General features: G+C 35.0%; 1 protein-coding gene across 2 annotated transcripts in view; it reads right to left on the bottom strand.

Moving 5' to 3' along the window:
* Positions 1-12,302, bottom strand: part of MOSPD2 (motile sperm domain containing 2) — a 32,100-nt gene that overhangs the window by 9,299 nt on the left and 10,499 nt on the right. For both annotated transcript variants that reach the window (XM_053935838.1, XM_053935840.1), the window contains exons 5-9: positions 11,140-11,294; positions 8,719-8,779; positions 7,484-7,522; positions 6,386-6,510; positions 1,229-1,399 (exon numbers count right to left, since the gene is read on the bottom strand). In XM_053935838.1, the coding sequence (XP_053791813.1) occupies positions 1,229-1,399; positions 6,386-6,510; positions 7,484-7,522; positions 8,719-8,779; positions 11,140-11,294 (551 nt within the window). The remainder of the gene's footprint in view (positions 1-1,228; positions 1,400-6,385; positions 6,511-7,483; positions 7,523-8,718; positions 8,780-11,139; positions 11,295-12,302) is intronic.

A 12,302-nucleotide genomic window follows, 5' to 3' on the forward strand; every position in this document is an offset into this window, starting at 1 on the left:
TTCCCTGTACTGAAAAAAATTGAGTAGCACCTTGGTTACAATGAATAAAAGTGAAAACAATTACATGCTTTATGGTATTTCAAGAGTAAAAAAAGTAAAAAACTAAGATACCTTAAGTAGAAAGGTAAGTGACCCAAGCAAATTAAAAGCCAACAAACACTGAGGCTTAAGCACCAAAGCACTTAAGCACTACTTAACATATTAACTTAACACTTAAGCATCAAAGGCAATTCACACACAGAGAAGAAATTCTCCCTGTTTCTGTATATGAGAATCATAGGTTCTAAAATGTGTCCCAAGGAAAACATGTCACTAAGTCTAACCATGGTTATGTATTGCTTCCTTTTTGACCTTAGGGTCAGTGAAATTATCTTTTTTTTTTTTTTTTTTAAGCTGGCCAAGTTGCAAATAACAGCTGGACTACTTGGTGAGCTGCACATTTCAAATTATTCTGACAAACCTGGAGTGGTAAATGAATCTGTATTCTACTCCATTAAACAGAAGTTTTGCAGGTAATATTCCAAAATTAATTATGGTAATAAAGTAGTGAATTTCAGTTTTCCACTATTTTCAAGAGCAATACCCCCAGTTAATATCACTGCATATTCCTAAATATCACTTCATATGAACTTGTGTAAAACAATGCCTTTATTTTTGGATAAACAAAATTGCAGGAATACTATGTTGCAAAACATGATTGATGGAGTAGGAATACATTTTGTCCTGAGAATAAATGAAAACATTTCTATGTTGAGATTTTATCAATAATTTAAGAAAACAAAGTAACATCCAAGAGTGCATAAATATTTAACTTAAAATTTTTTCATGTACATACTGATTCAAGCATCGGAGAAAACTAGATCTATTTCAAAATTATTACCACTAAATACCCCAAAATTAAAAAGAAACCAACTAGAAAGACAACCTTTGAAAACAAAATACAGAAACCTTTTTCCTTTTGCTGTACAATTCATTATATTCCAAGAGACAGACTAAATACTTGTGCACATTTTATGCATTCTGAAGCATGAAACTTGTCTTAACAGAGCAAGAGACAAGGTTGAAACTGCAACTATAATTTTTCAGTTTTCCTGTGTTCTTTTGCTAAATTAGAAGACAGAAAAACTGTTAAAAACATACAACACAAAGACAAGTAACCAAAATTATATGCCTCTTGTCCCGTTTTGTAACCATCTAGCTAGTCTTGCCTAAATCTTCACTTAGATACCTTTTTCTGATTAAGGTTTTGTGCTTCATTCAGCTCCCCAGCCTCCTTGGTGTCTGCATCTATCTCTTCTTTACTTTCATGCTCATCTTCACTTGTAATGGGCCCATTTTCACATAAAGGAGTTTGAAAATCATCATCAACCAATGGAGGATAACTGTACTTGAAAGAATCCTGAAAGATAAGGAGATTTATAAAAGATGAGTTATTCAAGAGGATTAGAAGTGCCTTCTCTAGGGTTTTTTAAATGGAAATACTGTCTTTGTTTCACATTTCTTTTATGTTTCATTTATCCATTTCAAGTTGCACCCCTGCACAGAAAGCTGACACCAAGAATTTCTATTTTATCATCAAGAGACAAATAAAAACAGTCATCCAATGAAGCCAGTAAGCTGTAACTTTTATTTATATTCATAACAGAACTACAGAAGCTGGTCTATCAAGGATCAGCATTCAGAGTCTAATTCCTGAAGTTCTCTTCTTAGTTCTCAAAAATGTGGTTTAAAACTTACGACAGCTATTTCTAAAAGTATTTCAAAAGTGATGAAAAACATCAGTTGTGCCTTGTATGTTAGTTTCATAATGGCCACTTAAAAAAAGAAGGAAATAAAGCCCAAAACCATAAAACAACCCCAAATAATCCCTTAAGTTTAACATAATGTGAGTGGACCTTTAGCATATTCTGCAATTCAGACCTCTAGTCTTTGGAATGCCAAATCAATTTAAAGACCATATTTAAGATATCTGAGTAATGTAGCAGCAGAATACTTAAGTTCTCAATGACTCTACAATAAAGGTACCTTTTCCATTGGAAGATCAGTAAAAAACAATTTTTGCTAGCTAGAAATTTTAACCTTCTCCAAACTGTTTTATTACATGTAGTATTAGATGCAGTGTTTGAATGGGGATTCTCTGTTCCCACTGCATTTTCAAGCAGTTTTAAGCATCAAGTAAACTGATACAGTCTGTCAGCTTTTCCAGTAGAAAAAAATAACATAGCTTTGACTCCTGTGAGACAGAAGGGAGCAATGCCCCTGCTTCACAAATTATGTTCCCTTCAGCAGGGAGTTACTAAAAGGTGTTTCAAGAGAGTTCTCCATAAGCAAGAACATTTTCTCAAAACAAGGAATAATGTGATGTTAAGAAAGATTAAAAAGGGAAAAGTCTTAGATGCACCTATTCAAAGAAACCACAAACAAAAAAGTATACTTCCTGCTCATCAGTAATCAAGGTCTAAATCTCATCTACTCTTCAGGCTACAGCAACAGTCAAAGACCTCTAGCCAGGTATTCCCTGGCTTAAACAATATCCTACTAAGGGCCAGAAGGACAAGCTTTAAGTATTAGTTACAGACCAAATCACTATTAAAAGAAAAGACTCCAGTTCACAAGAAATATTACAACAGTCTTACAGAATACTGACATCCCACATTTGACAGAAATATCCAGCTTCCCCTTATCCAAACCAACAAAGCCTTGTCATTTCCTCCCAGCAAAGGATGAAGGGCATGTAACAAAGTGACCTTAATAGAGGGAAATTAATTTTGCTGCACACTTTACTTGGCCTTGTTAATCCATGCTGCTGGATAGCTTCAAGAGCTGAGTTGTCCCACTGATGAGATTCTGTTCAAAGTCCCACACTTCCTAATCACAGTGCCTAAGTTTCAGTGGCATGGGTGCATCTACTAATAGGGTGAAAAACTCAACCAGGAAACAAGACATTTATTCAATGCCTGATATAGCCATTCTATAAACTTAAGACTCTTTTTTTATACCAAAACTAGAGAATGCATGCTACTATTTTTGGCAATTTTTGTAGAGGTGTCTTAATCACAGTAGTGATATTTTCTAAGATTACAGGCACACAGTGGCCATGAAGTCACATGCAAGTTTAGTCATGTCTTAATTTCAGGTCACTGACCTATATGAGGTACTTCCAAGAAAACCTGAGGGCTATCAATTTATATACCCAGGTGAAGAGCACAGCAGTTGCACACATTGTTCAATATTGGCATCAGTTGAGAGAATCTTGATCAATTCATCCTTGTTAAATCCATCTTCTGCCTAAGACTGGGCAAAACAACACATCAAAACCCTACTGTGTCTTGTATCAAAGTGTACACGGTATGTACATGAGTCTTGCAGAAAATATTACTGAAGAGACAAATCTCCCTGCTCTGTCAGAAGTGTGTATGCCTTAAGAACTGAACTGTTCCAACAGCTGGAAATGGCAGAATGTGTGATACAATAGATAGGAAAGCCAGAAAACACTGAGTTATTTTTCATTTAGTAATAAATGTATACTATTACCAAGTGGCTCTTGAGCACCTAACCCTAATTTTCCAGACTGGCTAGCATCAGCTTGCTCCTAGATCTGCCTTGGACAATTTTTTTTGCTCTACCAAAATAAACCTGGTATAAAGAAAATTACCTCTGTGCACTATGGACAAGAACAACTCGAAGCCACATATGTGATGTGTAGCATGTATAGATTAGCAATATAGACAGCCAATAGGCTGATGAGGGCTTGAATGGAACTTAGACCAAATTCATTTTCCAAAGTCCTGCAAAACCCAAGTTTCTGTTTTCCATAAGTAGTTTTAATGCTTTTGGTACTCTGGAGATACCTTTGCCCACATGCCCAAGCATGTGATACTCTTCTTTCACTGACAGTTAATCAAAGGATTTTAAAGGTATGGAAAGTTTCTGATTCATCTTTTGAGTGACTGTGAGACAGACTTAAAACATGCTTAAAGATAACTTCACTGAGCCATTGAAGCTTGAAGGCTTCCAACAGAGACAAAGAAAAGTTCCCTTAGTTAAGCAAAGTAATCACTGACTCCAAGATCAACACTATTAATTCTATGGATTTTTTTTTTTCTTTTGTTACTTCCAGAACTAGTCTCTAACATTCTTCTGGAATACAAAGAACATAAGCGCAGTGGAATCTAGGTATCTCCCCAAATTAACCCTGCCAAATGATCTGCTCCACTAGTTGCTTCCATCTGGCAAGACCTGGCTCTTCAAAATTGGATCCTGGTAGGGGACACAGCAAAGGATGCACAGATACGCTGTGTTATTCACTGGCATTATGCTCATCGTGAGTACAAAGATCTGTAATTAAATGTGTGGAAATCAAAGATGACAGAAAATGGGAAGGAGTCAAAAAAGAAAAAAGTCCTTCACAAACAAAACCAAACATTTGAGAGAAAAATGAAAGGAATCAATTTGGGCAAGTCAGATACCGCATTTTAAAAAAGCCAGGCCTGACAAGACTAATAATGGTGAATTTTACTCTAGCTAGCTGCCTCAAGAGAAGCCAAGGTTAATCATGTCAAGAAAAGTTAAATTCTGAGAAAGGGCATTAAGTTGTCTGTTGTCTGGTCAGTGAAAAACTCCCTGCTATCAGAGATGCAAAGGCACTGCTTTACTGTATACACTGAAAAAATCTTGGGAAGGAAGATTCAAAGCACAATTTTGGAGTATCAGTATTTGCTAACAATTCTTCCAAATTATGATAGTTTGAGGTTAAAAGCTCAAAATATACATTAAGTGAAACTCAGTAGTCAGGTAAAGCATATGCTGGTTCAAAATACAGGACTCTTAATATGCAGAGATAAAGCTGTTTTTCTGAAATTGTCAAAATCTCTGGAGTTCTTGTCAGACAAGTTTACTACTATTTGACTACTTTATTTCTGCCACTGCAACTTTTTACCCCAAACAAATGATTTGGATAAGCTGCCTCCACGATTCTGAAAATTGTTAATGCTCTCAGAAGATGGGCAACATGGAGCCAGCTTGATCCATCAGTGTGTTCCATCAGATGCTTCTTCAGGATATTTAGCAAAACCACAAGTTCTTTCTTTAAAGACATAATGAACTATTAGGTAAGATAGTCTAAAAAGCAGATGGGAGGTCCTCAGCTTTAATGAGGAAAAAACTTGCCCCTCTAATGCAACAATAGGACAATACCACAGGAAGCAGGCCCAGAACCACTGCTAAACAACATTCAATCCTTTACTGAAGCCACTTCAGACATCAATGCTTATCAATTCCCTCAATGCACACTCCTGCAGTGCAGTAATTTCAGCTTTTTTCTATATAAGAAAATTCTTACTTGAGACTGGAGCTGGGCCAGCAATTCTCTGTGGAGAAAAAGGGTATCTTTTCTTCAAGAGTCACATGTGCTTTTTAAAGGCTCCTAATCTCAGTCAAATGAAAAGCAAAGTAACATTCTTTTATGGTCCCCAAACAAGTTTCTTATGTCCTGGCCACAATAACACTGCCCTGAATTCACGTACAAAGGAACATTGCCTCCCCTACTACTGCTGAAGCACAACCCTCCTTTTCTCCATATTGTTACTGCCATAACACCAGAAGTACTTCAGAAAAGAAAAGATGGAAAGAGAACAATGAAAAGTAGCTCCTCTGCAGCAGGCTTATTCTACTACCATAAATGCCTATTAAAATTTTAAAGCATAATTTTTCTGCTAATTTAAAGATTGTGCAATACTGATCTACTAGCCTTGTGAAAAGTGAAACCTGTTGTGCAAGATGCTTGTGCTGTGCCACTCTTTAGATTGCACTAGATCTGGATTCTGGTTCTGTTACACTGATGCTGCTTGTAGGACTTTGGAGCTCTACTATACTCTTTGAAAAGAATCTTCTACAGCCATGTCTTAAAACACAGCCCTAGGGACAGCAAAGAAAAAACAGCTACAATATAACTGTCTTTAGTGAATCATGGCTTTAGAGCAGTACTAGAACTCTCAGAGGACAATGAAACCTACTTTCTGTTCATAGAACTTGTTTCATAAACAAACACCATCTCTAATTCATCGGGAGGAAAAAACGTACAAGGGACAATGATGCTTAGATAATTTTTCTTGAAGGTATGAAAAACTAAGTGGTTTTCAGTGACTTACAAGGGGATGAATGATTCAGAAAAAAATAGCTCAGTAGTTAGGAATGTATTTAAGAATGCAGATACCAAATTCTCATGAAGTTAACCTATTTTATATTATCGTGATTTTGAAATTATCATTGGCAAAACAATTTCAAGAAATCTCCCATCTGTGAAGAGCCAACCCTCAACCCTACATATGAAATTTATACAGGTGTCTCAATCCATCACAACAGGAACATGACATTTCATACTTACAGTTCCACCCATGTGAGGTGGCAGATACTCTCCACTGATGTATTCCTGCACATCATTCTTGTTTGTGAACTTTAACATACTTATTGCATCTGGGCCAAGCCAGCCCTTCACGATTTTAAAAGCAGCTTTAAAAAACAAAACAAAAAACCAAACAAGGTATACATGAGTTAACAGGAAAGAAGTTTTGTTATTTTGTTTTTGTAGGTTTTTTCAGTGTATTGGTAGATCTTACATAACACAAGTGAGTTACATCCCTCAAGATATTGCAGAACCTGCTCTGAAAGTATCTATTATAATTAGAATGAGCAATGCAAGGAAAAAGGTATTATTTACAGAGAAAATGGAAGGAGTATCTTTGATTTAGTAACTGACAACTCTGTTGCCTTAGAATTTAGCCCTTGAAGTACTGAGCAGGTAAAACCAATCATGTTTCCAAATCTGAATGAGGGAAGTAGGAAAAGATATGAATACACTGTTCCTTGCTGAAATGTTTTGCTGATTTAAAGGATATTTGTTTAGATTTATGAAGCATTTACAAAGACCATTGTTATTTCAGTGACAGTAAAGCATGAATATGCAGGAAAATATAAAGCCAACATAAAAATATGTATTCATATGGCAACAACAGAGAAATAACATATTTATCCTGTACATTATAGTTCCAGCTAATTATTGAAGTATCCATATCAGAACAAATGTAACCCCATCAGCACCCAGCGTCAGGAATCGATCATAAACTGTGTATTCTAGTTTTGAGCTGGTTGTAAGTCACCATTATTGCTAATGATAGGATTCCTGAAAAGATTCCAGTTAGCGGCATTCAAGGAATATATTATTTATCAAGGTCTGCTAACCTCTGAAAACAACAGGATGAATAAAGACTTCATGTAAAGTATGATCCAAAGTACAATGATAGAAGGAAAAATAAAAAGTATGCAAAAAGTATGCTTTAAACTAACAGATTTAAAGATGCATGTTTAACAAACTCCATTATTCATCTGTATCTACACAGTAGAAAAATGCTTCTTATTTATGCCACTAAATTTTAAAAATGATCACAAGCTGAAAAGAAAAAAAGAAAACAAAAAAACAACTTACCATTCATTATCCATGGCATTTCAAATATTACTATCTTTGCTGAAAAGAAAAAAAATATCTGTATACTGTGCTAGGTATTTCTCTATTTAAGAGAAAGTACAGCAATAATGTTCATGTAAAAAGTAAATAATTACTTTTACAAACCTGCATGTTCACCTCCCTGTAAAAGCTATCTTGTACAAGCTTACTGCTATTTAAAAACATTAGCTGTTTGCTTGGAAAATAGGTAATAAAATTCCAAGTTATACATTGTTTATGTACTTTCTGGGACATTACTTTCTGACATTTTGTTACTAATAACTCATCTCACAAATAAGGAAAAGAAAGGAAAGATCTCAACCTGACCTAGAAAATCAGCTACTGAATAGAAGAAAGTTTAACAAGTATATTCAGCACCCCTTACTTCACAAAGAAACAAATAAGTGTTTTCTAACCTCTATGGTTAAATAAAAAATATTTGGAAAAAATAGATATACAAAGACTTAAGTGTCCTTTTTTTTTTTCCTCTTGAATGTCAAAGTACAAAAAACAATGTTGCACTTGCCTTTAAGTTTGATATTTGATCAAAGCTTTGAACTTTGATCTGCAAGTCAAAATCTAATATTCAGAGTTTAAGGAGTTGCTGTATGGATGTTCAACATTCACAGACATTTTCACCTAAAATTTACAACATATTTAAGATGAGCTAGCATAAATGCAGTGTTTGTCTATGCATAAAAAAATTAGCAGGCAAGTACGCAGAGTTTTCTAAGTGTGCGCACAAAAATATCTTTTCAGAATAAATAATTTTCAGAATAAACCATTCCTCCCCGTAAGTTTCTAGAGCCATTCATTCTTTGATCCCTGGAGGTTACTAAAGGATACAACTGTCATGAAAGTTTGTAAAGCTTCTACCCAAGTAACAAGTAGCAAAGGAAAACTGATCAATTCCTTTCTATTATGTGCTTATAATAGTTCTTACTATGTATAAACATAGTAAGAACTATTACTTAGTAATAGACCTTATTACTTCACAAAAAGACAGTTGATTTTTGATGAAAGTAAAGTTCATTCACAAAACACAGTTGTACTGATTTCAGGACAATAATATCCTAACACTGTAACTTTTGCATTTCATGAAGTTAGCCCAGAAAACACATTTAAAAAAACCTTTATCTTCCCCATCTTCTATTGTATTATGAAATCCTATTGTTACACAAATCTACAATGCTTCATGTTTAATATACAATACTTACTGAGGAAGTTTGGGTAATAATCTGTAAAACAGTTGACAATAAACCGGACAAAATCCAAGTCCTAAATAAAAACAAAATACTGAAAAAAATCACAGCATAAACGCAGAGCAAGCCAAAACATTAAAAAATACAGCTTAGCAAAGGCATTTAATGAAAAGCACAAGATAGATTATTGTAGTCAACCATGTTCAAATTTTACATGCATCACGAATATCCTCTAAACACAATGCAAGGCTTTTCCCTCCATTAAACTGCTGCAGGACTGTGGTCACACTTCCCCTTATAATCTAAGAAAGAAGTCAACAGACCTCTGAACAGTGCAATAACTAAGATATCTAAACTACTGCAGACTATCAACAGGATTTAAGATGTGCAGGAAAAATACAGAAAAAATAAATCTTTAGCACTAGAGCAGCTTTACAGATGAAAGAGTACTCAATATACTGAAATTTCCCTTCCGTAATTATCCTACATACTGTTCAATATACTACTGCACTCAGTATTATATTTCCAAAGGAAAAAAATAGGTTTCCTTTGAAGAGAATTTTTGGGTTTAGTATTAGTTGGTGGCATGCAGAGAAGCTGTGGGCAGAGACAGTGCTCAAAAGAGGTGCTTCTATACCACCCATTTTCAGGATGCCTCTATCCAATGAGCAACTGTATAGAAATAGTACAGTCAGTCTCCTTTGCAAAACCCAGTTATAATGGAATTAAGTTACACAGTAAAGGGCAAGGAAGGCTTTTTATGAAACAGGTATAGAAATAAAGTAAGAGATACCTTACAACAATAAGGGACTCAGGTGGGAAGCCTGCCACGAGTACTTTTCCCAGTCCTTTTAACAGAAATGACCACTACTACTACTTTCAGAAATAGTGAAGAGCATCTCTGGCTGAGGATCCAAAGCCTGTCATAACAATGGGGAAGGAGCTCCTAAGGGTGATGTAAACACACTACCAAAACATTTGTGGACAGAGTGAAGAAAGCCCCAAAAAACAACACTGTGTAAGGGGACTACCCACAACCTGAAAGCTTTTTAAGTGGCTTCAGCAATTAGAAACTAACTTGACATCTTTACAGGCAGAAGGTGGCCTCTAATAGAAGCATTTATCTCAACTGTTGTTTGTACCAAATGCAGTATCTTTCATTTAACAGCACAAACACTATGATAGATTAGAATGATTAGAATCTCCATTAATCAGGATGCTGCTCTCTATCCAAAAGCAGCACTATCCAATAGCAGAGGGATAGATACATTATTTTGAGGAAAGTCTGGAATTAGAAGTGCAGATTTCACACACCATTCAGTAACTGCATCAATTCTAGTTACCTGAACTGATGCAATAAGCCATGAGCTATCAGAATTATCTCCTGCATTACCAGTGATAAAAGTGATATAGTATATGTCCATAGCAACAGAACAAACAAATGAGGCATGCTCTGGAAAAGAACTCGGAGATCCAAGTTCTTTTTCTTAAGATAGATTTATCAATTACTCCATATGGCTACAAACAGCCATCAAAAAATATTCCTGCTCTGTGATAAACATATTAACTACAAAGCAAGACTGTACAATGGGACAGTTACAGATAGCATTTGCTGAGATTTCGTCTCTGGGAGTCTCAAAGACACAGGGAGAAAAATGCTATTTCAGGACATAATCCATAAAACCCAAATCAAATTAGTCCTTCACATCAAGGAAATTATTGCAATCCTTTACTCCTGTTAGGTAAAATTGTGGTTCCAGTATTATCTTTAGGAGCATGAACAGACAGCTCTCACTGTACAGGTTAAGAACACCAACCTTGTAAAACAGAACCACACCATTTTTATTTGTCAAATTACGAGCTCATAAGCTGCTGCCCCTGTACTGCACAGCTGCACAGTCCCAATGCAACATTAATAATCTTGCCTATGCCAGATATAGACAACTTTTTGGAGCTGGGTTTGGGGATGGGTTTTTTTTTGCTTACATTAGTTCTTGCCATATCACCACCACCACCAGATAAAAAAAGCACAAAGATACAAGTTTCAGCCATTCCTGTAATAACAGGACAGCATGATGCTCAGTAAGAAAAATGTCATTGTCTATAGATTAAAAAATAAAATGTATTGGTATAGAATAATCTGTGAGATTTTTAGATTAAATCAATAAATATGGACTGATATGCAAGATCTCAACCTCGCAATCTAAACCAGCTCAGCCACCAAACTAAAAGCAAGTTTTCAGCATGTTGCAGAAGACAAAACTTAATATGTAACAAAAGATTTTGGAATGTGCTCATGTCATGGGAAAAAGCTCTACCAGATCACTTATCTCAATGACTGTTATTTTTGTGTCAAGGACTGTACAGCGACTTCCTTTTTTCCAAAAGCAATAATAATTCCAAAAGCAATCAAGACAAGACAGTAAAAATACTTACTATGTGACTGATTCCAGTTTCAGCCATGTCAAATACCACTGTCAAGGGCTTTCCATGATCTCTCTTGGCATAATGTTCTAACCAAAAAGCGACCAGTTTCTTTTTATCAAGTTGCTGTTTAGGATCTCTTGTATGATGTTTCACTTTGAACCAAACTTGGACAAAAACACCCACAAAAGTTGAAAGGAAAGATCCAAACAAACAGAAAACATCATGCAAATAACTATAGAGGATGCACTGAAATGTATTAACATCTCCAAGTCTGTATTTTATATTTGTCCTGATTTTGTGACCACTGAACAGTCAGAAAAACAACTGCATACCTCTTCACGTACCCAACATTTCTCACATTTTTTACTATAATTTTTTAGAAATTGAAAATACAAAAAAGTACGCCCCAGAAGAAACAATAAAGTGGAAAACCACTTTTTATGTATTTAAAGACTATTTACCTAGATTAGCATTTCATAATTTAAAATTAAATCACATGATCTTCAGACAGTATTATGTTCAGCATATTCTAAGTATTCTAAGTATTGCTGTAAAACTAATGTTTCCTTTTCTGCTTAGGTTTCCTACAGCACTGCAGTTGATGTGTTTTGAAAAATTATTTATACACACATTAAGAATTATATAAAAGCAACAGATCTCTCTAAAATAAAATGAAAAATTCCAGGAGGTGAGCAACATTGTAGAAATGAAAGTCGAGTATATATTCTTCTGGAATAAAAATAATTAATCATACAGATACTTGTTTTTCCATTTAAAAAACCCCACAGGCATAAGTCAAAGTAAAGATTTTATAAAAATGTCTGAAACCAAGTTACTGATTATACAATAAGTGAGAAAAGAAATATTCAGGGCAGTAATGTGAAAAGTAGCTTCCATTTTTGCTACCTTTACAATATCTAAGTTAGACAAGCCTGAAAATAACTTTAGGTATGCTTGCTATTCTTCTCCCTGAAACTTGGAAAGTTGTAGTAAAAACCAGATTTCTTCTCCATGTTTCATGTAAAGAAACAAATATTTTTAAGCATGTTAGCTAGACTATTTCAAGATTAAGAGAAACCCCTATTCAAACACAGAACACACATTAAACTATTATATTCTTGTTTAAGACAGTGGTCTCATCACCAAGCCTGTCTGAGAGTCAGGCCCATGGT

The sequence above is a fragment of the Vidua chalybeata genome, chromosome 2, assembly GCF_026979565.1.
Source record: "Vidua chalybeata isolate OUT-0048 chromosome 2, bVidCha1 merged haplotype, whole genome shotgun sequence".
In the NCBI taxonomy this organism is placed as follows: Eukaryota; Metazoa; Chordata; class Aves; order Passeriformes; family Viduidae; genus Vidua; species Vidua chalybeata.